Below are 27212 nucleotides of genomic sequence, written 5' to 3'. Positions count from 1 at the left end.
TAACATAAGAACGGCCATGCTGGGTGAGACCAAAGGTCCCTTTAGCCCAGTATCCTGTCTTCTGACAGTGGCCAGTACCAGGTGCCCCAGAGGGAATGAACAGAACAGGGAATCATCAAGTGATCCATCCCCTGTCGCCCATTCCCAGCTGCTGGCAAACAGAAGCTCAGGCCATCATCCCGGCTAATAGCCACTGATGGGCCTATCCTCCCTTAACTTATCTAGTTCTTTTTTGAACCCTGTTATAGTCTTGGCCTTCACAACATCCTCTGGCAAGGAGTTCCACAGGCTGACTGTGCGTTGTGTGAAGCAATCAGACAGGGCTCATGGAAGCAGGGGTGAAAATGAGTGAGGAGGGTGAAGCCTGCCCGCAGCAGGGATACGCCAGGGCGCGAAGCCCTGGGCACAGCAGTGCTTCATACAAGCACCAGGAGCAGGTGCACTATTAGCACCCCAGGGGTGGAGTCAGGAGGGGCCGGGGATGGCTCTGCCTGAGGAGACCGGCTGATTCCGCAGGAACATGAGACACGCTGCTTCCAAGAGCTTCTGACCCCACAAGGTCCACCCACAAAAGCCCCTGGCCTCCCCGACTCTCCCCTTCCCCACCCCCTCGTACCTGCTATCTCCTCAGCTTTACACTTCATGGCACTGTTGGGGGGGCCGTACAGGTTCTCCATCATCAGCTTCTCCATGAAGTTGTTGAGATCCTAGGAGACGGAACCACAGCTAGCGACTCAGGGTCTCCAGCAGCCCCTGCTGCGCCCACCCGTTACACAACTTGAAGGTCTGGTCAAATCAGACAGAAGAAGCAGGAATGAGCTTCTCCCAGAGCCCTGGCCCAGGGTCCCCCTCCCCGCCTGCAAACCAGGCAGCCAGCCCAAGAGACTCAGCTGTGTCTAGTTGCCAGGGGTCTGGCTGGGAAGGTGGGAGCCCCATGATACCCTTGAGGGATGCACCCCACACACTCCCTTGAAGGCAGAGGGACAGCAGACACATACCTCTTCCTTGTGGTGCTGTAAGCTGGGGTCACAGCCGTAGCTGGTGAGCAGGCTGAGGGGTAAGTGCCCCGGCGGGAAGGGCCCTGCAAGACAGTAGCTGTGAGCAAGCAGCCAAGCGGGCCAGGACCGAAAGTGAACGTGCAGAGGGTCAGGAAGGCCAGGGAACAGACCAACCCACCTCCCGCTGACGCATGGCCCCAGCACCCCCTCCCCTGCCGCCTCCCAAGAGATCTCCCAAGGGGACACCCCCGCATCAGGCCCAACGTATCTCCTCACCGCTCACTCACTCCAGGGAGCACCCCAGGTAGGCCAACCCCCAGCCGGCGCCGGGGGCAACATCACTTCCTCCCCCAAACATAGGGTGGGGGCTCCCCCCAAACGCCCTGAGCAGAACAGCCTGGGGCTCGGGAGTTACTTTCTTCCCGCATGTCCCCAGACTTCCCCACCTCCCCAACCCCCCACTGCACCCAAACCCTCAGACACCCCCCACCTCCCCCTCGCAGTCAAACCCTCAGACCCCCTTCACCACCCCAACCCCCCTACACCCAGCCCTTCAGACACCCCCCCGCCTCCCCAAGCCCCCACTGTACCCGAACCCTCAGACACCCCCCCACTCCCCCTCACACCCAGCCCTTCAGACCCCCCCACCGTACAAACCCCCCCGCACCGCCCCAACTCCCCCTCGCACTCAAACCCTCAGACCCCCCCACACTCAGCCCTTCAGATCCCCCCTCACCGCCCCAACCCCCCCCACACCCAGCCCTTCAGATCCCCCCTCACCGCCCCAACCCCCCCCACACCCAACCCTTCAGATCCCCCCTCACCGCCCCAACCCCCCCCCACACCCAACCGTTCAGATCCCCCCTCACCGCCCCAACCCCCCCCACACCCAGCCCTTCAGATCCCCCCTCACCGCCCCAACCCCCAGCCCTTCAGATCCCCCCTCACCGCCCCAACCCCCCCACCCCCAGCCCTTCAGATCCCCACCACCACCCCAACTCCCCCCACACCCAGCCCTTCAGATCCCCCCTCACCGCCCCAACCCCCCCCCACACCCAGCCCTTCAGATCCCCCCTCACCGCCCCAACCCCCCCCATACCCAACCCTTCAGATCCCCACCACCACCCCAACTCCCCCCACACCCTGCCCTTCAGATCCCCCCTCACCGCCCCAACTCCCCCCTCACCCAGCCCTTCAGATCCCCCCTCACCGCCCCAACCCCCCCCATACCCAACCCTTCAGATCCCCCCTCACCGCCCCAACTCCCCCCACACCCTGCCCTTCAGATCCCCCCTCACCGCCCCAACCCCCCCACCCCCAGCCCTTCAGATCCCCCCTCACCACCCCAACTCCCCCCTCACCCAGCCCTTCAGATCCCCCCTCACCGCCCCAACCCCCCCCACACCCAGCCCTTCAGATCCCCCCTCACCGCCCCAACCCCCCCCACCCCCAGCCCTTCAGATCCCCCCTCACCGCCCCAACCCCCCCCACCCCCAGCCCTTCAGATCCCCCCCACCGCTCCAACCCCCCCCACCCCCAGCCCTTCAGATCCCCCCTCACCGCCCCAACCCCCCCCACCCCCAGCCCTTCAGATCCCCCCTCACCGCCCCAACTCCCCCCTCACCCAGCCCTTCAGATCCCCCCCACCGCTCCAACCCCCCCCACCCCCAGCCCTTCAGATCCCCCCTCACCGCCCCAACCCCCCCACCTCCAGCCCCTCAGACCCCCCCACCCACCCAGCCTTTCAGACTCCCTCTCACTCACCCCGCTCCGGCCCCCCGGGGGCTCCCGCCTCCCCGAGTCCCGCGTTCGGCATCAGCCCAGGGAGGGGCGGCCTCCCTCCCACACCAGAAACACCCCCCTCAGCCCACCCCACAATCCTCTGCGCCGTGCGGAAACCGGACACAGTCACAGGAGTCCACCCTGCCGTCTGCTGACGCCATCTTTGCTAGGGGCGGGGAGGGCCGGAGAGCCCCGAGCCCGCCATCTTTGCTAGGGGCGGGGAGGGCCCGCGGGCCCCGAGCCCGCCATCTTTGTTAGGGGCGGGGAGGGCCCGCGGGCCCCGAGCCCGCCATCTTTGCTAGGGGCGGGGAGGGCCGGAGAGCCCCGAGCCCGCCATCTTTGCTAGGGGCGGGGAGGGCCGGAGAGCCCCGAGCCCGCCATCTTTGTTAGGGGCGGGGAGGGCCCGCGGGCCCCGAGCCCGCCATCTTTGTTAGGGGCGGGGAGGGCCGGAGAGACCCGAGCCCGCCATCTTTGTTAGGGGCGGGGAGGGCCGGAGAGCCCCGAGCCCGCCATCTTTGCTAGGGGCGGGGAGGGCCGGAGAGACCCGAGCCCGCCATCTTTGCTAGGGGCGGGGAGGGCCGGAGAGCCCCGAGCCCGCCATCTTTGCTGAGGGCGGCGCGGCGCGTTGCCAGGGCTCCGGGCAGGGACACGGGGAGCGGCCAGGCTGGGTCAGCCCTGGCGTGACCCGCCCCGGCCCGGCGCCTGGCAAACCGGGGCCCGGCCCGTGGGGCCCAGAGGCCTCCTGTGCCCCGCCCGGACAGGATCCCTTGAGCGGGGGCCTGCTGAACCCGGGGCTGGGAGTTCAATCCTTGAGGGCCCAGCCAGGGAGCGGGGCAGAAACTGGGGTCTGGCCCTGCTTTGAGCAGGGGGTCGGTTCCAGCCCTGATACTCTGCGGCCCTCCGTGAACTTACCTCGCTCTGTTGTTAACCCAGTTGTGCTTTCGGCCGCCGCAGCGTCCCCAGGCAAGGAGTTCCCCGGGTCGACTGCGCGCCGAGGGAAGGAACCCTTCCTGCGGCTTGTTTGAAACCCGCTGCCCCTTCATTGCATTGGGTGGCCCCTGGTTCTTGGGTTACGAGAAGGGGTAAATAACTCGTCCGTCTTTCCTTTCTCCGCCCCCGTCAGGATTTTATAGGCCTCCCTCGTATCTCCCCTGCGTCGTCTCTCTTCCAAGATCCCCGTCGTTTTCATCTCTCCTCATATAGACGCTGTTTCAGACCCACAATCGCTTGCCCTCTGTGCTTTCTCCCAGTCTAGTACTTTGTTTCACGTGGCATGACACCAAGCAGCACACACTATTCGAGGTGTGGGCAAGCCCAGGGGGAACCCTACAATGGCACATGGGGTGGGTAGGCCCAGTGCTCACAGGGCACCCTTCAATCACACACGGGACGGGCAACTGAGGACAATACTGTAACTGCAGGCAGGGAGCTAATGTGAGTTTGCGGTTCCCCAGCACCCAGGCGGGATCCCCAGAGGGCTGGATGTGCTCGGAGGGCTGCTCTGGAGAGGAGGACTGCCTGCCTGCCCGCCCCCTCTCCGGGACTGCCCGGATTAGGAGCTGATTAGAGCTGTTATTAAGCTCATTTCTCTCTGGCTTTAGCAGCGGGCAGCTGCCTGGGGCCGTTGCTGACCCACCATGGACAAGGAGAACAGCCTAGAGAGAAGCCGCAGGAAGGCTTACCTTGAGGTGAGGACTGAGGGGAGCCCTGCGTCTGCGCTGTGTCTTTTTGGGGTGCCAGTGGGAGCAGGGGACTGAGGCCAGTCACTGGGGATTGGAGGGAAGGCTGAGCCAACCCCACAGCAGCCCTGTTACATGGGGCCCCAGCTGGCACAGGGAGTTCTCGCCCTTGAGGGCTGGGTGTTTCTCAGGCCAGGCAAGGGGGTGAATGTCTCCAACACACCACAGTCCTATGGGTGGGATCATTGGCGAGCCCCAGGTACTGAGCTGACTAGGGAGCCAAGAGGGTCCTTCCCCAGGGACAGACGCATCTATGGCTGGACTCCAAATAGCTTGATTTGCCATATAAGCAACTGGAGGGGACCCCAGTCTGGGACAACATGAACAAGGGAGAGTGGATCCCCAGCATCCCGCCCCCCTAACCCTTCATCTGCCCAGGCACCCCCTGAAATTCTCCCCCCAACCCAGCAAGAGGAGACACAAGTCAATTGTACCCAGTCGTCAGCCCCAGCTGGCAATGGCTCTCCGGGCAGAATGCCAGCCACCCGGAGAAGCAGTGTCCTCTGGAGAGAGGGGTGGGCTGGAAGCTAGGCCCTGGCATTGGGATCCCACTGCACACCAATGGGCCTGGCCTGCAGCAGGCCAGCCCCGTGCCCCATGCCTCAGTTTCCCTCTGTAAAGTGGGGACAGTGCTGTTGCCCTGGAGGTGGGAGGTTAGTCAGTTACCCAGGATTAGTTGGTCTGTAAAGAGCTCTGAGAACTGACACACGGGGCACATGGCAGGAGTTAGGGTTCTAATGGAGACAGACACCAATGCCAAGCTCCGCAGGAAAGGCTGTGAGCAAAGCAGCACAGTGCACAGGGCTCAGGGGCACTGAGTCTCGACCAAAGCTGCAAGGAGTCCTGGCCCCCAGCCCATGTGCACTATGCCCCTTTGGGGAGCCGTCAGATGGGAACATCTCCCCACAAGTACCAGGAAAGCCAGGAGCAGCGCCAGGTTCAGCTACGTCCTGCCACAAACCCACCCTTCCTGTGCCTCGACACGGCCAGGGCAGGGCAAGGGAGTGGGCAGCAAGGTCGTGCTCCGGTCCATCTCCCCCAGTCCAAGTTGGGACCCAGGCGTCACACAGGTGTGTGCATGCAGGGAGGGGGAGCTCTAGGTGTGGGGAGGAGAGATGGATAATGGGGAAAGCCCAGCGGTTAGCCCCAGGGCTGAGGGACTGACTCCTGGTCCTTGCTGCCCACCTGCCCCAGCCCAGCTGTGGAATCCAGTTCTCTGGTTCCCTAGTTCGGTGTCCCCCACCCCTCTGCATGGGAGCACGCCACCTGTCCTGGCTCCCTTGTTTCTTCTGACCAATAAGAAACTGCCTCCCTCTGCCCCCCTTCCCTGCTCCTCCATTGCTACACCCCCTGCACCCTTCCCTGTGCCCCCTTTGCTGCACCCCTCTATCGCCCTTCCCTGTACCCCCAAAACCCCCTTCACTGCACCCCTCTGTCCCTCCGTCCCCCTTCACTGCACCCCTCAGCCCCTTCTCCTCCCCATTGCTGCACCCCTCCATCTCCCTTCCCTGCACTCCCAAAACCCCTTTCACTGCACCCCTCTGTCCCTTCTCCCATTCCCCATTGCTTTGCTGCAACCCTCTACCCCCCTTCCCTGTGCACCCTTTGCTGCACCCCATTGCGGCACTCTTCCATCCCCCTTCACTGCACCCCATCCTTTTCTCGTTCCCTAGTCCCCCACCCCCTTTCGCTCTCTGCCCCTTCGCCCCTCCTCCACTGCTGCAACCCTCTGCCGCCCATCCCTGCACCTCTCTACCCCCTGCTCCTGCAGCAGGCATGCCTCCATCCTGCCCAGCAGCGCCCTGAACTCAGGGTTACACAGACATGTGGCCATGAGTCACAAAGCACAGAGGTGGCTTCCCTAGGTGACAGGGTGGGTGCATAGCCCTGTCCCTGGGATGGACGCACACTCTGGGCTCAGGCAGGGAGACGTGCAGGCAGAGTGCAGCTGGGTGGCTTGTCCGAGTGGCTGATCTATTGGTCTTGATTTCTGTGGGAATGTGACAGAACTGAAATCGGCAGCCAGGCCTGTTGTGCTGGCTGTAGGCCTGGAGGGGTGCAGCAAAGGGGGTAGGCTGGAGGGGGGAGAGGGGTGCAGGGAAGGGGAGAAAGGAGCAGAGGAGCAAAGGAGTGGGGGGCACCGAACTAGGGAACCAGAGAATGGGGTTCCTGAGCTGGGCTGGGGCAGGTGGGCAGCGAGGGCCAGGACTCAGTCGCTCAGCCCTGGGGCCAACCGCTGGGCTTTCCCCATTATCCTCTCCTCCCCCACACCTAAAGCCCCTCCCCTGTCATCCTTAAACCCAGGTCCCAGCTGAAGGGCTTCCCCCAGGAGCTTCCTCACAGGGGACAGGTGATGGATTGCGAGCCCAGCAGGGACCAGTGTCATCTCTGTGGCCTCTCTAGCAAAGTGCAGGTCTCTGACCACTTCAGCTTCCTCGCCCCCTTCCCTGCCTGCCTGCCCCTTGCTGACGGGGAGAGGGAGGGAGAGTTCAGTTAGAAATGAGCAGAATCCAGGCGCTTGCTGCTCCTGGGGAGTTGGGGGAGGCAGGGCCCGTCCAGCGGCTTTTCCTGGTGCAGGGGGTGGGTGATCCCGCACATGCACGCCTGCCAGGCCCCCACCCGCTCCTGCACACACATACACCCACCCATGTGTGCACACTCTAAACCTTGCAATGCAGGTACCACCCCCCAGCCTAGCACTGGCCCACGTATCCTTGAACACACCTTCCCATGCGTGCCCCCCCGCCCACCCTCCAGTGTGCATATGGGCCCGCCCCCCCGACACGTGCACACCCCCTGGACAAGGCTCAAGTGACCCCGCACTGCTTTGGAGAACTTCACCAAAGAGCAGAAAGCCAGTCTTTGCAAGAACACGTCAGAAGCCCCAGCAGACCGAAGCCATGGCCCATCCCCGCTCAGGCTCTCCTTCCCTTCATCGCTAGCCCCCTGTGGTCACCCAGGCAGCTGCCCTCCACACCCCAGCACCTACTGAGCCCAGCACTAACTGAAGGGGAGGATCAGCAACACTGAGCCTGGAGCCAGCTTCCCCAGGCGGGGAGGTCAGGGAGCGGGGGAGAGTCAGGAATTCTTTCTTCCAGAACAATGCCCAGATGGGGTTACCAGGCACCCCTGCTCTCTCAGAGAGTAGATCCTGTGTGTGTTCAGGGAGGCCTGGCTGGCTGGGCTAAGTAGGCCAAGCAACTGACCCGGTGGCCCACACTAAATGAGGAGATTGGCAGGGATTAGACCTCAGGATACTCTTGGCTTTCAGTCCACTCCCTTCATGTATAAAGCAGCCACTGAGGGAAGGGGCTGGCAGTGCCTGGGAGACCTTGGAGCTGGTGTCACCCATGATCAGCCCCACTAGAACAGGGAGCAGAAGTATAGAAAGAGAAAAGGAGGACTTGTGACACCTTAGAGACTAACCAATTTATTTGAGCATACGCTTTTGTGAGCTACAGCTCACTTCATCGGGTGCAGTGAGCTGTAGCTCACGAAAGCTCATGCTCAAATAAATTGGTTAGTCTCTAAGGTGCCACAAGTCCTCCTTTTCTTTTTGCGAATACAGACTAACACGGCTGCTACTCTGAAACCTGTCATTATAGAAAGAGAGACACTCCTGTGCCAGATAAATCTGGGAGCCCTGCTAGCCTGACACTCCCCCCTGCTGCGCTGGAGCAGGCCAGTGGGCACACCTACGTGGCAGGCCTGCCTCCTGGTTGAACCACATCAATCTAGTCGGCAAAGTGCAAAGGTCCCACAACACAGGCTGTGCAGGGAGGGAGGAGAAAGCCCCAGCTGAGGGCCAGCCCAGCAACCCTGACCCTCCCTGCTAAGTCCTTACCCAGGCCTTGGGTAACTTGTTTCTGGAGGGGTCTGGGGAAGGCTAGGCAGAGAAGGCCCAACCGGTCTCTGCCCCGAAGAGCGCACTGTAGGGCAAGTAGCAGCAGGGCTCCGGCAGTCACTGGCTACAGCAGCTTATCCAAGGGGCCCAGACACAGATTCTGCCCAGCACCTTCTGCAGGGGGCATCATAACTTATGGGGAACATGGGGATCTCTACCAGGCTGCTGCAGAGGGTTCTGCATGGGGAGTCGGGGGGGTTGGCCAGAGGCTCTGCAGGGGGGTGTTGCAGGGAGCTCTGCAGGGGGCATCATGAGGGGCCATTGGGGTAGCTCTGTAGGGGGTTCAGCAGCGGGCTCTCTGGAGGGGGGCTCTGGAGGGAATGTCACAGGAGGCTCAAGGGGGCTGTTGTGGGGGGTTCAGTTGAGGTGTTGCAAGGGGCCCTGGGGGGGTATTAGGGCGGCGCTTTGTAGGGAGTGTCACGGGCGTTCAGTCAGGGGTGACATGGGGGCTCATGGGGAGCTCTGTGGGGGTGTCACAGGGGTTCAGGTGGGGTGACATGGGTTCTCTGCAGGGGTGTCATGGGCGGTTCAGTCGGGGTGACATGGGGAGCTCTGTGGGTGTGTCACGGGTTCAGTTGGGGTGACATGGGGGCTCATGGGGGCTCTGCAGGGGTGTCATGGGCGGTTCAGTCAGGGGTGACATGGGGGGCTATGTAGGGTTCACTCAGAGGTGACCCCAGGGAATCATGGGGGACTCATAGGGGTGTGACAGGGCATTCAGTCAAGGGTGACATGGGGGTTCAGTTGGGGTGACATGGGGGCTCATGGGGAGCTCTGGGGATGTCACAGGGGTTCAGTTGGGGTGAAATGGGGGCTCATGGGGGGCTATGTAGGGTTCACTCAGAGATGAGCCGGGGGAATCATGGGGGACTCATAGGGGTTTGGCAGGGCTTTCAGTCAAGGGTGACATGGGCGATTCAGTTGGGGGTAACATGTGGAGCTCTGTGGGGGTGTGTCAGAAGTTCAGTTGGGGTGACATGGGGGCTCATGGGGGGCTATGTAGGGTTCACTCAGAGGTGACCCGGGGGAATCATGGGGGACTCATAGGGGTGAGACAGGGCATTCAGTCAAGGGTGACATGGGGGGTTCAGTCGGGGGTGACATGGGGCCTCATGGGGGGCTATGTAGGGTTCACTCAGAGGTGACCCCGGGGAATCATGGGGGACTCAGAGGGGTGTGTCAGGGCATTCAGTCAAGGGTGACATGGGGAGCTCTGTGGGGATGTGTCAGGGGTTCAGTTGGGGTGACATGGGGGCTCATGGGGGGCTATGTAGGGTTCACTCAGAGGTGACCCGGGGGAATCATGGGGGATTCATAGGGCTGTGACAGGGCATTCAGTCAAGGGTGACATGGCGGGTTCAGTCGGAAGTGACATGGGGGCTATGTAGGGTTCACTCAGAGGTGACCCCGGGAAATCATGGGGGAGTCAGAGGGGTCTGACAGGGCATTCAGTCAAGGGTGACATGGGGGGTTCAGTCGGGGGTGACACGGGGGCTTATGGGGGGCTATGTAGGGTTCACTCAGAGGTGACCCCAGGGAATCATGGGGGACTCATAGGGGTCTGACAGGGCATTCAGTCAAGGGTGACATGGGGGGGTTCAGTCAGGGGTGACACGGGGGTTCATGGGGGGCTATGTAGGGTTCACTCAGAGGTGACCCGAGGGAATCATGGGGACTCATAGGGGTCTGACAGGGCATTCAGTCAAGGGTGACATGGGGGGTTCAGTCGGGGGTGACACGGGGGCTTATGGGGGGCTATGTAGGGTTCACTCAGAGGTGACCCGGGGGAATCATGGGGGATTCATAGGGCTGTGACAGGGCATTCAGTCAAGGGTGACATGGCGGGTTCAGTCGGAAGTGACATGGGGGCTATGTAGGGTTCACTCAGAGGTGACCCGAGGGAATCATGGGGACTCATAGGGGTCTGACAGGACATTCAGTCAAGGGTGACATGGGGGGTTCAGTCGGGGGTGACATGGGGGCTCATGGGGGGCTATGTAGAATTCACTCAGAGGTGACCCGGGGGAATCATGGGGGACTCATAGGGGTGTGACAAGGCATTCAGTCAAGGGTGACATGGCGGGTTCAGTCGGGAGTGACATGGGGGCTATGTAGGGTTCACTCAGAGGTGACCCCGGGGAATCATGGGGGACTCATAGGGGTCTGACAGGGCATTCAGTCAAGGGTGACATGGGGGGGTTCAGTCAGGGGTGACACGGGGGTTCATGGGGGGCTATGTAGGGTTCACTCAGAGGTGACCCGGGGGAATCATGGGGGACTCATAGGGGTGAGACAGGGCATTCAGTCAAGGGTGACATGGCGGGTTCAGTCGGGGGTGACATGGGGCCTCATGGGGGGCTATGTAGGGTTCACTCAGAGGTGACCCCGGGGAATCATGGGGGACTCAGAGGGGTGTGTCAGGGCATCCAGTCAAGGGTGACATGGGGAGCTCTGTGGGGATGTGTCAGGGGTTCAGTTGGGGTGACATGGGGGCTCATGGGGGGCTATGTAGGGTTCACTCAGAGGTGACCCGGGGGAATCATGGGGGATTCATAGGGCTGTGACAGGGCATTCAGTCAAGGGTGACATGGCGGGTTCAGTCGGAAGTGACATGGGGGCTATGTAGGGTTCACTCAGAGGTGACCCCGGGAAATCATGGGGGAGTCAGAGGGGTCTGACAGGGCATTCAGTCAAGGGTGACATGGGGGGTTCAGTCGGGGGTGACACGGGGGCTTATGGGGGGCTATGTAGGGTTCACTCAGAGGTGACCCCAGGGAATCATGGGGGACTCATAGGGGTCTGACAGGGCATTCAGTCAAGGGTGACATGGGGGGGTTCAGTCAGGGGTGACACGGGGGTTCATGGGGGGCTATGTAGGGTTCACTCAGAGGTGACCCCAGGGAATCATGGGGGACTCATAGGGGTCTGACAGGGCATTCAGTCAAGGGTGACATGGGGGGGTTCAGTCGGGGGTGACACGGGGGCTTATGGGGGGCTATGTAGGGTTCACTCAGAGGTGACCCGAGGGAATCATGGGGACTCATAGGGGTCTGACAGGGCATTCAGTCAAGGGTGACATGGGGGGTTCAGTCGGGGGTATCTCGGGGCTCATGGGGGGCTATGTAGGGTTCACTCAGAGGTGACCCGAGGGAATCATGGGGACTCATAGGGGTCTGACAGGGCATTCAGTCAAGGGTGACATGGGGGTTCAGCCGGGGGTATCTCGGGGGCTCATGGGAGGGGCAGTGTCTGGCTAGCTGCAGAGGGCGCAGCAGGGAGTTCCACAGGTTGGCGATGGTGGGGCCTGCTCCTGAGCCCTGCCGCACAGCCCAGCCCCCTCCGCCGTGGGGCAAACCGGGCGGGGGAGGGGCAGATACGCCCTCCGGGCCCCGCCCACCCCCGTCCTCACGTGGCCGGACACAAACTTCCCTTATCACGTGACAGAGCGGGCGGGGGGCAGAAGCCGGCGGACCCTCGTCACGTGCCAGTTCCTCGCCCGCTGATTGGGTCTTGGCTCCGCGGCCCGAGCTGGGGCGGGTCGGCGAGCGGCGGCGGCCGGTGAGTGTCGGGGCCGGGCGGGGCTGGCGCGGCCGCCGCTCTGCGGCCACCAGGGACCCCGGCGCGGGCCCGAGGAGCCTCCGGCCGGCCGCGGAGCTGCCGGTTACCATGGCTACCGCGTGCCCGGTGAAGTGCCCGGATGGACGCGGAGGTTTCCCGGGGGGCGGGGCCAATTCCGGGCGCGCCACGCCCCCTGACGGAGCCACGCCCCCTGGCCTCTTGCCCCGCCCCCCAGGCCCCTAGGGCCCAGAGCCGCAGCACGTGGAGGCTGCGGGGGGCTGTGGCCCCCCAGCGGGGAAAGGGGAGCCGGGCGGGCGGGCGTTGAGGGGGCTGACAGCAGAGGGCAGGGCGTGGGGGGGAGGTGCGGCCCCCCATTCGTAGCCCTGCTCGCCCCTTGTAACCACCCCGGCCCGCTGCCCCCTGGCCCGGGCTGGGGCTGTGTGGGAACGTGTGTCCCTGGCTGAGCTGCCCCCCCTGCCCTGGGCATCAGCACATGCCGGGGGGCCGTTCTGGTCTGTCTCCACTGCAGCGTGAGCTCAAGCCAGCAGACCCTGGCCCTGAGCGTCCACACTCGTCTGTAAGCCCGGGTGTGGAGCTGTTACGCCCTGAGGTGTGTCGGCATCTACACGGCATTATGCGGGCCTGAGGCCAACCGCCCATACCCCAGAGTTCTCGCACCCTCCCAAACCGTGGCCGCTGGAGCCCTCTGTTCCTGGGGCAGCGTGGGGAAACTTGACTGGCCGCCGAAGCTGCTTTGTCCAGAGGAAAAAGAAAGTCAGGGCTTGGGATTGTGGCTACTTTTGGCACACTGCCAGAGCATGAGTCCAGTGGGGCTGCATCTACACTGCAAAGCAACAGGGCTTGAACCCTGGCGCCAAGCTTGACTGAGGCTCAGGTCCTCCACTCCGGTGGGGTCCCGGGACCCTGGGTCCAAACCCTGGGTTAGCATGATTGGTGTGTAGGCAGAAGGGGGTTAGTCTTCAGGCTGAGTTCAAACCCTGGATTTACACTGCAGTGTAGACACACCCTCAGTTCCTGGGTGCCCGTCCCCTGCACGTGGAGGTTGGGGCCTGGGGCACTGCCCTAAGGTGGCAGCCAAGGTCCGTGTGACTAGGGCTGTCAGGAGATGGTGCTGCTGTCCTTAGGAGGGGTCAGGGTCGGAGTCAACTAAGCTGGCGGCTGCCTCTGCGGGCGATGCTGAGGTTGACCCACCAACCCTTGGCTCTTGCAGATGATCGAAGTAGACGGCATTGGCCTGAATGCTGTCTTCATCCTCATCATGTCGCGCATGTCGCAGGCCTCGGGCTCCATCCTGCCGCCGCTGAGCTCGCTGGTGGGGCCCAAGAAGGTGTCTCCCGCCGATGGGCACGGGGAGCGAGAGGAGTCAGCAGACTCAGGTGAGGACAGTAACTCTTTGTGGCTGGGCAGCACCACACCATGACAGGTTCGGGCAGGAGGAGAGCTGGACACCAAAGTCTCCATTGAAAGCAGAGAACATAAACCCCAATCGAGGGCTGTGACAGCAACTCCTTGGCAGCCTGTGGTGGCCTGGGCCGCTCGCTGCAGTGCCAGGGCATGCTTGGCTGCTGCCAGCTCAGGTAGACACCTGGGGCGGGGTGGCTGCTCTTTTTAGTCTCTTGATCCTTTAATTGCATTTGTGCCTCTTTCCTGCAGCTCCTTTTGTTCAGTCTGGGCCATTTAATCCCTGGGCATTACTGGCAGGAGAAGGGCAGCTGCAGAGGCAGCGATGGGGGAGGATAAGAAGCAGTGCAGGCTGAGGGAGTGCAGAGGGGAGGCAGGCAGGGGGCTGGCAGCAGGGAAGAGAACGAGGAGCTGAAGGTGGCAGTGGGTGACCTGCAGCCTTGTGTCACAGCCCTGACAGCAGCGGGAGCAGGGGAGACAGAGCTATGCAGGAGCTTCCCCTTTGTCCCTCTGCATCCCTGGCACTGTGGGTGTTCACCCCACCCCTGTTCTGTTGAACAGTGCGGGCCCTCCAAGGCACAGTTGGTGTCCCCAGCAGCCAGGCGAGTGACGGATCTAGCTCCTTTCCCCATGGCAGGGGTGTCGGGGGTTCCCCAAAGACGAGTGTGGGAGTGGTGGGTTGAGGATGGGGTAATTACGGGTGGTCCGGGGGCTATAAGGCAGGTGCCTTGTGGTTCTCCATACCCCAGGCCACTGGAGCTGGGGGTGTCCTAGGGAGTGTTGGGGGCACATCTACAGGAGCATGATGGACCGTTGGGGGGCATATCTCTGCTCCCCCTACGTATTGGGCCCTCTCCATTCAGCCCCAGTCTGGCTCTGCTTTCGCCGCTGCGGGAGGTTACGGGGGTTCCCTGGGGCTGCAGCTGCCTCCTCCCATCTCCAGGCTCCCTGAGGCTCTGTGTCTTGCAGGCCGCAGCTCCCTGAGCGGCTTTGCCAGGTCCCTGCAGAAGGCGGAGGCCCTGCTGTGGAGCTGCGTGAACCCCGGTGTGCAGCACCTCCTGCAGCCGCGGCACGCCGGCGCCGGGGCCTACGACAGCGACGAGGAGGACTCGCCCGGCGCCCTGGCCTGCCTGGCCCAGGTGGAGCACAGCTTCCTGGGGCTCAGCCGCTGCCTCCGCGTGCAGGAGAACCCCCGCACGGAGACCTTCCAAGGCCATGTCAAGCCGGCGGCCGGTGAGACGGCCCAGGGCGCCTTCTCCTACCACCCCGTCTACCCCAGCGTGGCCAAGCGCTGTGCCGCCTTGCACGCCCTGGTGCAGCACCGCCATCACCTCCGCCTCTCCCGCGAGTACAGCCGCCGCCTCAAAGGGGCCTCGGACTTCGTCCGCCACCTCCTGGCTCTCCTGGCGCTGCAGGACTGGGGAGGGGACCCTGGGGGGAGCAGGCCGCTCAGGGGACTCTGTGAGGAGCTGCGGACTCACACCGGCCACTGGAGCGGGCTGCAGCACAAGATGCGCAGCGACCCCTGGCTGCGGGGGCTGCTGCTGCAGCGTCACGAGTCGGTGAGGCACATGCAGGGGGCGCTGGGCCTGCTGGCCCTGCATGCCACCCGCCTGGCGGAGCGCTACCTGGAGGGGCTGCTGCACTGCCTGGCACGGGCCAGCCCCGCCGCCGTCTCCCCTGCCCAGGTCTCCGACCTGTTCCAAGGCCTGGAGATCTACAACCAAGTGCTGAGCGACCAGGCCCTGGAGCGGGCCTCCAGCGAGCCGGGGGCTGATCCCGCCACTCCACTCCAGCGCAAAGGGGAGGTGGGGGGTGGCGCTCAGGCCTATCCCATTGGGCGGGTGCTGGGCATGCTGGCAGCCGAGAGAGGCAGGCTGGCCGCCCACAGACTCCACCAGCTCCTCGTGCGGCGGGCACAGGGGGACAGCCTGGAACAGGTGCACTGGGAGCATGCTGTGGTGCCTTGGGCCCTGGACCACAGCAGCAGCGAAACAGATGTGGGGTCCCCTGGGCCCCCCACAGTGGAGGGGCTGCCGAGCCTCCCCGAGGAGCTGCAGGCGCTGTGCAGGGAGGACAAGGAGCTCCTGGACCTTGTTCTGGGAGTCCTGGTGGCCTCCACTGACACCCTCTGGCACCATGTGCTCAAGAGGCCCAAGCAGGAGAAGCCCCCGGCAGAGGAGGACCAGGAGCCCCCAGTGGTGCCGGCAGCCAGCCCGGGCCTGGACGAGAGGCTGAGCTCAGCCTCCCTGCCCAGCTGGAAGTCCGTGCGCTGGCTGGATGCGTCCTACTCGGAGGCTGCCGAGGTTCTGTATGCGCAGTACCGCCCGCTCTTCTGGGAGGCCACGGCCGCCTCGCTGGCCCATCGCCTGGAGCTGCGGCAGGACCAGGCACAGCCCTTCGGAGGCCTGCCGCAGTGCACAGAAAGGGCAGCAACCACGCTGGCGCAGGACCTGAGCCAGGCGCTGAGTCAGGGTGAGTGCCGGGGGGCGGCGGGGAATGGGACGAGGAGCCGTTCCCCTCTAGGGGACGCTGGCTCCGATCCAGCCCCAGGGTTGGGGCCAGGTTGGGAATGGGGCACAGGGTCTTTCCCTTCCAGGGGGTGCTGGCTCCCATCCAGCCCTGGGGCAAGGGACTGGCTGGATTGGGGGGCAGGTAATAGGACATGGGGTCTTTCCACTCTGTGGGGTGCTGGCTCTGATCTGGCCTCAGGGCAGGGCCTGGCTGGCTCGGGGGAGTGGGCGGGGTTTGGGACACTGTGCGTCTCCCTTCTGGGGGTGCTGGCTCCCATCCAGGTGAATGTTTTGGTGCCCAGATAGCCTTCCCATCAGGGCTGCGGCGTGGCCCATGGTGCAGGAATTGGAGTCTCAGGCCAGGAGTTTGCCCCAACCTGGCAGTATCTGGCTCCGTAGGAGCCAAGGGCTGACTGGCCTGGCCTGATCCCCTCCTCCTTCCCCGGGGCTGTGCCTGCCCTGGTGCTCACCCCTGTGTTCGCTTGCAGCCCGCGTGCCCCCGGAGTGCAAGGCGGCGCTGCAGCACCTCTGCCAGTGGCTGGTCTCTCAGGGCGTCTTCCAGAGCTGGGACCGAGGTAAGGCCCAGGGGCTGCTGGCCTGGAGGCCCTGGGGCCGACTGGAGTCCTTTGCGAAGGCCTGGCTGCAGCACTGGGGCTGGAGGGGCTCTGGGAACAGGGGGCCCTGCGTGGGGTATTTTGGGGGCATGCTGGGAGTGGGGAGGCTCTGCAGTGACCACAGGGGGACGGGGCAGGGAGTTTCAGGGCCCCAGTGTGCTCCCCGTTGGGCCCAGTGGCAGCAGCATCTCCCTCCCCCACCGCGGTGCTCTCTTCTCTCCCCAGGGTTCTGCCAGGCCCTGGGTTCCAGCCTCAGCGATAAGTGCGTGCCTGGACCCAGGACAGGGGGCACAGCGCACAGCAGGACAGCCCAGCTGCTCCGGGAGCTCCACCCTCCCCTGGCCTTCGCCCTGAAATGCCTGGAGCCTCCACTCGCTGCAAGGACTGGTGAGTGAGGCCCTGCCCGGACGCCAGGGTTCTCTCGGCTGCAGGGCTGGAGACTCGGAGGCGGAGGAGGGTTCTGTATCAGCCAGAGGAGTTGCTCACCGTGGGGGGTGGCTCCTTCTCACGGAGGGGACACGCCCCAGTGCTCTGCAGAGAAATCAGCTTCTAGGGCCCTGGCACGACCTGTGCCCCCCACCCCCAGGGCCACCCCCGATGCTGCCCATCCCACCCCTATGTCAGGGGCTGCCCCTGGTGCTGCCTGGCCCCCCTCCCACGCCCCTAAGGCTGCCCCTGACACTTCCTGGCCCCCCAACCCCCACACCGGCCCCTCCCAGCCCCAGGCACTGCCCGGCACCCCACCCCACCCCAGCGCTGCCCCCCCCCACCTCCTGGGACACCCCTGGGACTGCCTCCCCCTTCCCCCCCCGAATCCCCATCCCCCTGGGCTCTCCCCTGCGCCAGCTCACTCTGCTCCTCGGGGTCTCCTGGCTTTGCCCATTAACCCATTGTCCTGCCCTGCAGCGAGCGGCAACCTCGTCTCCCCAAGTCTCCGGCTGGAGCTGCTGACTCGCTGCCTGGCCACAGGGCAGGCCTCCTGCTCCTGGCTCATGGCCAAGGCCTATCAGCACCTTGCGGCCTGGTCCCTCTGCCCGTTCCTGCTCGTCACCCAGGGAGATCTCCAGGCAAGTACAGCTCCTGGGACGCTTCCTCGGGCTGGGACCCTCAGCCAGGGAGATGCTGTCTGGGCCTGGGGCCTCTCCCTCCCACAGCTACAGGGACCCGACCCCCAGCTCCCAAGCTGGAGTCCCTCCCTGTAGAGTGCCAGAGCTCCACGGGTGCAGCGGGCCCGTGGGAAAGGAAGTTGGCAGCGGAGGGGTTGGGGCTGGGATCCCAGGCCGGGGGAGGGCTGCAGCTGGCCCCCAGCCAAGCTCTCTTTGGCCATGGCTAGGCTCAGGGCCTCATGTCTTCCTCTCCTCTGCAGCTGTTAAAGGCAGAGACCACCAGGTTGGCAGAGCTCGTGAGTGGGGCCTTCCCTGAGGGCGGGGACAGCCCCAGGTGGGTGCAGCCAGCCCTGGGCTCCCGCCAGGAGTGGCAGCTGAGCCTACAGATCCACTCCACCGCTGCCAGCATCCAGGTAAGGGACCTGCCCTGCCTCGCGCTACCTGGGAGCGCTGCAGCGCCTCACGGTGACTGCGTAGGGTTCGGGTCCCGGGGCTTCAGGGCAGGGGCCCTGCCTCGGGCCAGCCCATTCCTCTCTGAGCCACAGCCCTCCTCTGGCGAGCCCGGGGAGCTGTGCCACAGAGCTGGGCACGGACTGGAAACTCCTGCATGGAGGGTCAGAGCACCTTCCTGTCCCCAGCCCTGTTCTCGCGGGGCAGGGCGGGGGGGGCAATGCCAGCTGGGACCCGGGGCAGGGCGGGGGGGGCGATGCCAGCTGGGACCCGGGGGAGGGGGCAGGGCGGGGGGGGCGATGCCAGCTGGGACCCGGGGGAGGGGGCAGGGCGGGGGGGCGATGCCAGCTGGGACCCGGGGGAGGGGGCAGGGCGGGGGGGCGATGCCAGCTGGGACCCGGGGGAGGGGACTGTCTGATCCAGGTGGGCAGGTTGTAGGGGGGAACAGCTGGTGGCAACTCTAGTCAGATGGGTGGTGTGGAGTGTGCAGTGCTGGCTCTGAGCTAGGTAGGCTGGAGGTGGGGCCGGCCCCAGGGTGGTGGCACCGGGTGGAAGCCGGGGTGGGGCCGGCCCCAGGGTGGTGGCACCGGGTGGAAGCCGGGGTGGGGCCGGCCCCAGGGTGGTGGCACCGGGTGGAAGCTGGCTTTGCTCCATCTCCTGGCACACGTGCCCGGGACCCGCTGCGTCATCCTTGCTGCACTAAGCTGGCAGGTGCCTGAGGGTGGGGGTGCGAAGCCAGGCTCTCCCAGGGGTGCCGGCCCAGCTCCCGCTTTGTTCCCCAGAGCTTCTCCCAGGACGTGCTGCAGATGTTCTCCACCGACTGCAAGCGGATTTCGGCAGAGATCTTTGGCCAGACCATGCCGCTGGGCAAGCACTGGAGAGCAGGCCTCCGTGCAGGTACGTCCCCCCGTGTCCTCCCATGCCGAGCCCCGTCCGCCGACAGATCTGGTGGGCAGAGCAGCTCAGAGCTGGCACGTCGGGCTGAGAGCAGCTTCCTTCTTGCCCAGGCCTGTCCCGGACCCTGCCCTGCCACGGCAGCCCGGAGCACCAGCTCTGGGCCCGGGCCCTGCTGGCAGGCCGCTGACCCGGCTATCCCTGGTGGCTCTCCCAGGCTGCATGGATCGCTAACCCCCAGCATGCTGGGCTGGCTGCCTGGCATTGCCGGCGCCTGGGGGCTGCAGCTTGAGTCTCTGGGGCAGCACCGTGCCCACAGGGCCCAGGCCAGCCTGCCCCACTGGCCCCGGGGAAAGGCCCCGGGTCCCAGTGAGAACTGGAGGTACCTGCTGCTGGGGGCGCAGTGTGACCACTGCCCTCCCCCATCCCGCCCCTCCCTCTGGTGGTGGAGCGATTCGATATCCAGCGCCCCCTGGGGGCCGGGCAGGGCATAGCTGGCTCTTTGGCACCCCAGTGGGTCACTGTAAAGTCTTGCCCTTCAGGGGTGTGAGTGTCCCACAAATGGGTCCATCGGCCTCACATCGAGTCCTTCCTCCCTGCTCGCCGGGCTTTGCCCACCTCCTTGCCCAGGCCCTGCTCTCCTCTGGGCTCCAGCCGGGGACCCGGCAGTGAACAAGCAGGGTCTGCGTAGTCAGACCCGCTCCCTGCTCCCTCCCCGCTCTGCCTATCAGCAGGCCCTTCCCACAGCTCTGGATCTGCTCCAGGCTCCCCCAGGTGCCCAGGGAATTTAACTCCCTGCTGCCACCCTCGTGTGGCCCTTCCAGCGCTTACCTGGGAGATCTGGGCCCTGGCCCCTGCTGCCAGCTCTCCCTGGGCACCTCCCTCTTCCTGCCTGCCGCCCGCCTTTCTAGAGCCGCCCAGCTGGCCATCTGCATTGGGCCTGCCACGCTCTGGAGTTGCACCCGGGTGCCCTAATGAGCTCCCCTTAACCCTTGCCATGCCAATGTGGGGCATACACCCCTCACAGCTCCTTCCAGCCATGCAGGGGTAATGCTGCCCCCGCCCCGGCCTCTTTCAGACCTACCCAGCACCCCGAGTGAGTACGCCTTGACTGCTGCCCAGAGTGTCCTGGGCCAGGTCCTGCAGGGCATCCAGATGCTCCCACGTGAGTCCCAGATGCCCACGCTCACCCACGTCATGACAGCCTTCGTGGAAGCCTGGATGGACCACATCCTCACCCAGAAAATCAAGTTTAGGTAGTGGAGCTCACCGGGTGCGGTGGCAGGGGTCTGCGGGTCGGGAGTGAGGGGCACTGCAGGGTTGGGCGGGAGCTCAGGGCTAGGGTGGCAGCGGGCAGCGGGTAGGGAGTGAGGGGCTATCAGGGTTCCCTCCCCACTCTGAACTCTAGGGTACAGATGTGGGGACCCGCATGAAAGACCCCCGTAAGCTTATTTCTACCAGCTCAGGTTAAAAACTTCCCCAAGGCACAAATCCTTCCTTGTCCTTGGATGGGTATTGCTGCCACCACCAAGTGAGTTAGACAAAGATTCAGGAAAAAGGACCACTTGGAGTTCCTGTTTCCCTAAAATATCCCCCCAAGCCCCTTCACCCCCTTTCCTGGGGAGGCTTGAGAATAATCTGCCAACCAAATAGGTAAACCAGGTGAGCACAGACCAGACCCTTTGGTTTTTAGGACACTAAAAACCAATCAGATTTTTAAAAAACAGAACTTTATAATAAAAAGGAAAAAAATAAAGAAGCACCTCTGCAAAATCAGGATGGAAGGTAACTTCACAGAGAAATCCGATTCAAAACACAGAGGATTCCCCTCTAGGCAAAACTTTAAAGTTACAAAAACTGGGATAAACCTCTCTCTTAGCACAGGGAAAATTCACAAGCTAAAATAAAAGATACTCGAACACATTTCCTTGCTATTACTTACTATTTCTGTAAGTTTAGATGTATCATTCAGTAGGAGCTGGATTACTTGCTTGGTCTCTCTTTGTCTCCAGAGAGCACGCCCAAAAAAACACAAAACAAAAACCTTCCCCCACTGATTTGAAAGTATCTTCTCCCCTTATTGGTCCTTTTGGTCAGGTGCCAACCAGGTTATCTGAGCTTCTTAACCCTCTACAGGCAAAGGAGGGATTCTATGCTACCCTTAGCGGTATGTTTGTGACAGGGCTGGGGGGAGCCCAGGGCTAGAGTAGCAGGGGGCTGCGGGTCGGGAGTGAGGGGCACCGGCAGGGCTGGGGGAGCCCAGGGCTAGAGTAGCAGGGGGCTGCGGGTCGGGAGTGAGGGGCACCGGCAGGGCTGGGGGAGCCCAGGGCTAGAGTAGCAGGGGGCTGCGGGTCGGGAGTGAGGGGCACCGGCAGGGCTGGGGGAGCCCAGGGCTGGAGTAGCAGGGGGCTGCGGGTCGGGAGTGAGGGGCACTGGCAGAGCTGCGATCTCTTGCCCCCTCTAATCCTGGGGCTCCCCAGCTTGCAGGGTGCCTTACAGCTGAAGCAGGACTTCGACACGGTGCGGCAGCTGGTGCAGTCGGAGGATTCCGGCCTCTCGCCCGAGATCAAGCAGTCGGTGTTGTCGCTGCACATCTTCCAGCAGATGGACAATGCCATCGTCTGCCTCTTGCAGCAGCCCAGCAGCAAGGCCTACCTGCCCTCCCACACCTGGGAGTCCTTCCGCAAATGCTGTGAGTGCCGTGGGGCTGGGCTGGAGGGGCAACGGGCTGCACTGCCCCCGGCCAGGTGCATGATGGCGGGTCAGAGGTGGGAGCCCGGGCGAGCAGGGCTGGGCCCTGGGTGGGACGTGCCCAGAGACGCGCTCTGTTGGTGCACGATCAGCGTGCGAGCGTTGAGTACGTGGAGCCCCGCGCCCTGGCACGGGGACAGGACGGACTTGCTCAGCTCTGCACCGGCTGTGGGGGACCGGCTCCACCCTGCACGGCACCCCTGGGCCCGGTGGTGTCAGGGGAGGTTAGCGGGCATCTGTCGAAGGGGAGGTGCTGGTCCGTGGCCCTTTCTCAAGCAGCCTGCTGACAGCCTTCCATCCTGGAGACACTCTGGACTCCTCGGTACTGCCCTCCCAGCAGGGCTGGGCCTGGCTGGGCACAGGGGAGCAGTATCCCCTTGGCTGAGGCCCTCCTGTAGGTGGTGGGGCTGGGTATGGGTGTCTGGGAGGCACCCTGGGGTAGTTCAGCCATGCTGAGGGCTTCTCAGCCATAGAATCATAGAATATCAGGGTTGGAAGGGACCGCAGGAGGTCATCTAGTCCAACCCCCTGCTCAAAGCAGGACCAATCCCCAACTAAATCATCCCAGCCAGGGCTTTGTCAAGCTGGGCCTTAAAAACCTCAAAGGAAGGAGATTCTACCACCTCCCTAGGTAACGCATTCCAGTGTTTCACCACCTTCCTAATGAAAAAGTTTTTCCTAATATCCAACCTAAACCTCCCTCACTGCAACTTGAGACCATTACTCCTTGTTCTGTCATCTGCTACCACTGAGAACAGTCTAGAGCCATCCTCTTTGGAACCCCCTTTCAGGTAGTTGAAAGCAGCTATCAAATCCCCCCTCATTCTTCTCTTCCGCAGACTAAACATCCCCAGTTCCCTCAAGCTCTCCTCATAAGTCATGTGTTCCAGTTCCCTCATCATTTTTGTTGCCCTCTGCTGGACTCTTTCCAATTTTTCCACATCCTTCTTGTAGGGGCAGTGAGCTGGGATCCCCCGTGCTACTGGGTTTGGGCTCCTCTGCAGATGGCAAGAGCCTGTCCGAGAGGCCCCTGCCCAGCTCCCCAGGAGATTAGCTCACCTCAGAGCCCCGCGCATCCGCTGGGTGATTCCAGGGTAAACAGCTGTTCGTAGGAGTGGGCAGGAGTCTGCGCGGGGCACCGCCCCCCCCAGTTTGGGGCACCACCTCCCCTGGCTCTGATCAGCCCCAACGGGCGGGGGGCCAGGGCATGGGTGGGATGGGCTGTGTGGAGGGCCCAGGCGATGACAGCAAGTGAATGGAACACAGCGATGTCAGTGCCGGGCTAACCTCCCCTCTGCCCCCCCACCCCCCGGGGCTAACCTCTCCTAGATCCCCCCCCGGGTGACATTTCCTCTCCTTGTCCCAGGCTCACACAACGGCATCCGCACTCAGGACTTCCCCCCGGACAGCCTGGAGAGCCTGGACGTGCAGGCCTTGCGCAACAGCACCACCCTGGAGACCCAGAGCTCCGACCTCCTCAGCCAACTGCAAGGCAGCTGCACCCCAGAATCCTACCTGCCCAGCACCCAGCAGGAGTGGCTCTCCCTGCGGCTGCATGGCACGCGGCGCTGGAAGGTGCCCAGCCTGCCCTGCACCAGGAGCTCTGAGCCCTGAGGGGCGGGGCTCCCCCGGCTGGGGACGTAGCCCGGCCACGTATTCGTGGATAGAAATAGAGCGGCCAAGTAGCCTCAAAGCTCCATGGCTCCGTGATTCTGTTTTGCCCCCATGGGACGCGCAGCCCCCCAGACCTGGCCAGCCAAGGCATGCCTCGGCAGGGTGGCACATTCTCTTGACCTGCCTCCTGGAGCACACCACAGCCAGTCTCCCCTTGGCACATTGGTGTGGCCTGTGGGACTACAGATCCCAGCATGCAATGGGCCTCTGCGAGGACAGCTGGCCACAGAGCTCCCTGAGCCAAGGCCCTGCAAGCTGCAGGGCTGCAGCTGTGGGCCGTCAGCAGGAGAGGGCTGGGGCTGGCTCCTGTCTGAGCTGCCCCTGGGCCAGGCTCTCTGCTTGCAGCCAGCTCTGCAGGAAGCCCCTGGCTTGGGTGGGGTGGCAGACAGCCTAAGTGTTCTGGGTGGAGTCGCTGCCCAGTGCTTGGTGTCTCTGCAGCCTTTTACCTGCTGCCCCCCACAAACAGTTCTGCCCAGTGACTCTAGCCTGGATGCATGGACCGGGGGTCTCCGACTGACCATCCCAGGCCCCCTGCAGACTGTGCGTCTCAGCCTAAAAACGTTACTGTTAACTGATTATTTGGGAGCCGGCTGCCACGGGAGAGGGCACTGCCCACAGCCGCCACCCGTGAGCCCACAGCTGCCACGGGGCAGGGCACCAGCCGCGAGCCCACAGGTGAGCCCACAGCTGCTACTGGGCAGGGCACTGCCCACCGTGAGACCGCAGGTGCCACCCGCGAGCCTACAGCCGCTACGGGCCAGGGCACCGCTTGCTGCGAGACCACAGCACCCAAGAGCCAGCCCCTCAACCAGGACCCAGGGCCAGTCTCCCGTTGCTCAGCAAGGGGTGAGAGGCAACAGCCATTGCTGGGCTGCCCACACTGCTCTGACTGCACCAGAGAAACAACCCCTCCTCCCTCTGCCAGCTGTGGCCGACGCAGCAGCCTGCTTCCTGGGAGCGGGATGGGGGAGTGGAGGGGAGTTGGACAAGCTGCCTGCTGCCCAGGGCCAGAGCTGGGCTTTTATCAGTGCTCCCAGCCCGCGTGGATGGGCGTGGTGGCTACACCCGCACCCCCAAGGAACCCAGGAACGGCCCAAGAAGGGGCTGGGTGTGATGCCGTCTGGCCTGCTATTGCCACAGGGTGCAGCATTACCCTGCAGAGCTCCTGGCTGGGTCCATGCAGCTGGGTTGGGCGGTGTGGAGGCAGGAGGGTGGTGGTGTTGGAGGTGGGAAGCCGGGCATAGGAACTGGGCAGGGTGATGCAGGAGGGAATGGCAGGAGCTGAAGAGGCACTTACAAAGGAATCCCTGAGCTGAGCTCACCAGCCTCCTTTCACCTTGGGGCTGGGCAAGGCCTGAACTGCCCACTATGTTGGGTTGGTGCCCCAAGGGTTTGCCATGCCCCCAACACCCTTTGTCTCTGAGGAAGGGTCACTCGGGCCCCTGCTGTCTTGTCATCCAGCCAAGCCCCATGCCCAGCAATCCAGTTGTAACGATGCTGGTTCTGGCAGGACCCCCCGGAGAGTGCCAATTCAGGACAAGCTGCTTAAAGCAAGGCAGTTACAGCCCAAGGCTGGGGTTTCTGTGCAGCCCAAGGCAAACCAAACCAGCCAAACAGAGAGGACTTTGGTCTCACCCCACTAACTAACCACAAGTCACACAAGCAATTCCCTTAGACACCCCAGTTTCCCAGTATCCCCACCAGTGCCACTCATTATGGGGACAGATGGTTATGAAAACCAAATACCCCAGTAAACAGGTTCTCTCGATCCCAAAGGACCAAGCCCAAGACCCAGGTCAATATACCAATCAGATCTTACCCACAAGTCACGCTGTTGCCAATCCTTTAGAATCTAAAATCTAAAGATTTATTCATAAAAGGAAAAAGATAGAGATGAGAGCTCGAATGGGTTCAATGGAATCAATGACACACGGTGATGGCCAAGTTCTTGGTTCAGGCTTGCAGCAGTGATGGAATAAACGGCAGGTTCAAATCCCGTCTCTGGAGAACATCCCCAGCTGGGAGGGGTCCTTCAGTCCTTGGGTCAAAGCTTCCATGTAGCAAAGTCCCTCCAGAGGTAGGAAGCAGGACTGAAGACCAGATGGAGGAGCTGCCGCAGCTTTTTATAGTCTCTTGCCATGTGGTCTCTTTCTTTGTCCCAAAGACAAGCTGCCCATCCCATGGCCTGGAAACACCTCAGAGTTCTGTCCCTAGGCAGGTCCCTGCACACCTGGCTGAGTCCCCAGGCGTGTCTGCCTTCTCTCAATGGGTCAGTTGTGTCGCTGATGGTCCTTAACGGGCCACCCAGCAGGCTAGGCAGAGCGGACACCAACTTGTCTGGGGTGTCACCCAGAAGCAGAGCACAAGTTTGAAATACAGATGGTGTAGAGCCAATATTCATAACTTCAACTACAAAATGATAGGTTTTAGAGTAGCAGCCGTGTTAGTCTGTATTCGCAAAAAGAACAGGAGGACTTGTGGCACCTTAGAGACTAACAAATTTATTTGAGCATGAGCTTTCGTGAGCTACAGCTCACTTCATCAGAATGATACCCACATACAGACAGGATAATCATAACCTTGTCTGAGACACCTTATTTGACCCCCTTTGTACAAGATTTGGTGCCACTACAGGACCTTGGTTGCAACCATGTTCTATATGGTCCCAGTTCAAGTCAATAACGTGACACCAGTTAATTCACAAACAACACACTAGGGCCTGGTTCCCTGGACACAGCAGGAGCACGCAGGCAGTTCCCTTACTAGTCCCACGTCTGCTCCTCCTGCCAGCCCTAAGCCTCAGGAGCACTGTCTGCTCCCTCTCTGGTCCATGCTCACCACTGCTTCTCTCGCTGCCTGCTCCTTTCTCTGGGCTTGCTCACAACCAGACATAACAGCTGCACCAATCAATGCCCCAGACCCTGTGTGACAATCAATTCCCAGAGAATTCCCTCAGCCACAAGGCTTACCTCTGGGTCTGGCCTTGCCAGTACCTTGGGTAGTGGCTTTCTTTTGTTTCAGCTCTCACAACACAACAGAGCATTTAATTGTCCCTTAATTTTGCCTGAGTGAAGGGTGGTTAGCACACTTCGCAACATTAACCAGATCTGTTGCTCCTGGCTGCCACCTTCCAGCACAACTGTAGGGTCCGTGCAAGGGCTATGGGGGTTGGGCCCAGGAGAGAGCAGTGTGGGGTGATATAGGGGTCTCAGGGATGGACCCAGCGCACAGACCTAGACCCCTGGGCCCCTCCCTGCCTGGCACAGAGTCCTGCCCTGCCCACGGCCCTGGCTGATGGGGTCCCGGGAAGAACCATGACTGAGTCCACTCCTTGGCCCCCTCCTTTTCCCAGAGCCATGGGTCAGTCTGCTCCCTGCCCTGCTTCCTCCCCGCCCCAGCCATGGGTTCAGTCCACTCCCTGACCCGCTCCCCTCCCCAGAGCCATGGGTCAGTCCGTTCCCTGTCGCCCCTCCCCAGAGCCATGGGTCAGTCCGTTCCCTGCCCCCCCCACCGAGAGCCATGGGTCAGTCCGTTCGCTGCCCCCCCCACTGAGAGCCATGGGTCAGTCCGTTCCCTGCCCCCCCCACCGAGAGCCATGGGTCAGTCCGTTCCCTGCCCCCCCCACCGAGAGCCATGGGTCAGTCCGTTCCCTGCCCCCCCACCGAGAGCCATGGGTCAGTCCGTTCGCTGCCCGCCCTCCCAGAGCCATGGGTCAGTCCACTCCCTGCCCCCCTCCCCAGAGCCATGGGTCAGTCCGTTCGCTGCCCCCCCTCCCAGAGCCATGGGTCAGTCCACTCCCTGCCCCCC

General features: G+C 63.0%; 2 protein-coding genes across 6 annotated transcripts in view; one reads left to right on the top strand and one right to left on the bottom strand.

Moving 5' to 3' along the window:
* The window catches only part of TTC31 (tetratricopeptide repeat domain 31), a 34135-nt gene extending 31233 nt beyond the window's left edge, over positions 1-2902 (bottom strand). For 2 of the 4 annotated variants that reach the window (XM_075128200.1, XM_075128199.1), the window contains exons 1-3: positions 2763-2902; positions 999-1081; positions 617-707 (exon numbers count right to left, since the gene is read on the bottom strand). In XM_075128200.1, the coding sequence (XP_074984301.1) occupies positions 617-707; positions 999-1081; positions 2763-2814 (226 nt within the window). In that variant the 5' untranslated portion in view covers positions 2815-2902. Of the gene's footprint in view, positions 1-616; positions 787-998; positions 1082-1274; positions 1395-2762 lie in introns of those variants that run through there. The other 2 variants (XM_075128203.1, XM_075128202.1) reach the window with 2 other exon arrangements.
* Positions 2903-4402: 1500 nt separating this feature from the next.
* Positions 4403-23424, top strand: CCDC142 (coiled-coil domain containing 142). Of its 2 annotated transcripts, none has more exons than XM_048846560.2 (11): positions 4403-4468; positions 13213-13378; positions 14373-15878; positions 16405-16491; positions 16756-16917; positions 17437-17597; positions 17897-18049; positions 18869-18983; positions 20059-20236; positions 21461-21672; positions 23098-23424. In XM_048846560.2, the coding sequence occupies exons 1-11, from the start codon at positions 4418-4420 to the stop codon at positions 23343-23345; spliced, it is 3039 nt and encodes a 1012-aa protein (XP_048702517.2). In that variant the 5' UTR covers positions 4403-4417; the 3' UTR covers positions 23346-23424. The 2 variants fall into 2 exon arrangements, with proteins under 2 accessions (XP_048702517.2, XP_048702515.2); XM_048846558.2 differs by lacking the exon at positions 4403-4468 and adding an exon at positions 12118-12591.
* Positions 23425-27212: the final 3788 nt, after the last annotated feature.

Source organism: Caretta caretta, chromosome 4 (genome assembly GCF_965140235.1).
Source record: "Caretta caretta isolate rCarCar2 chromosome 4, rCarCar1.hap1, whole genome shotgun sequence".
Classification (NCBI taxonomy): Eukaryota; Metazoa; Chordata; order Testudines; family Cheloniidae; genus Caretta; species Caretta caretta.
The sequence above is the reverse complement of the archived record's forward strand: the minus strand, read 5'-3'. Positions and strand labels throughout refer to the sequence as shown.

What these genes read in the sequence shown, in the direction of transcription:
- CCDC142 (XM_048846558.2), top strand. Translation starts at nt 12,475, where the DNA reads ATGCCGGGGGGCCGTTCTGGTCTGTCTCCACTGCAGCGTGAGCTCAAG. An exon ending in TGGAGCTGTTACGCCCTGAG is followed by an intron (nt 12,592 to 13,212) that starts GTGTGTCGGCAT and finishes TGGCTCTTGCAG; the next exon opens with ATGATCGAAGTAGACGGCAT. An exon ending in GAGAGCAGGCCTCCGTGCAG is followed by an intron (nt 18,984 to 20,058) that starts GTACGTCCCCCC and finishes GGCCTCTTTCAG; the next exon opens with ACCTACCCAGCACCCCGAGT.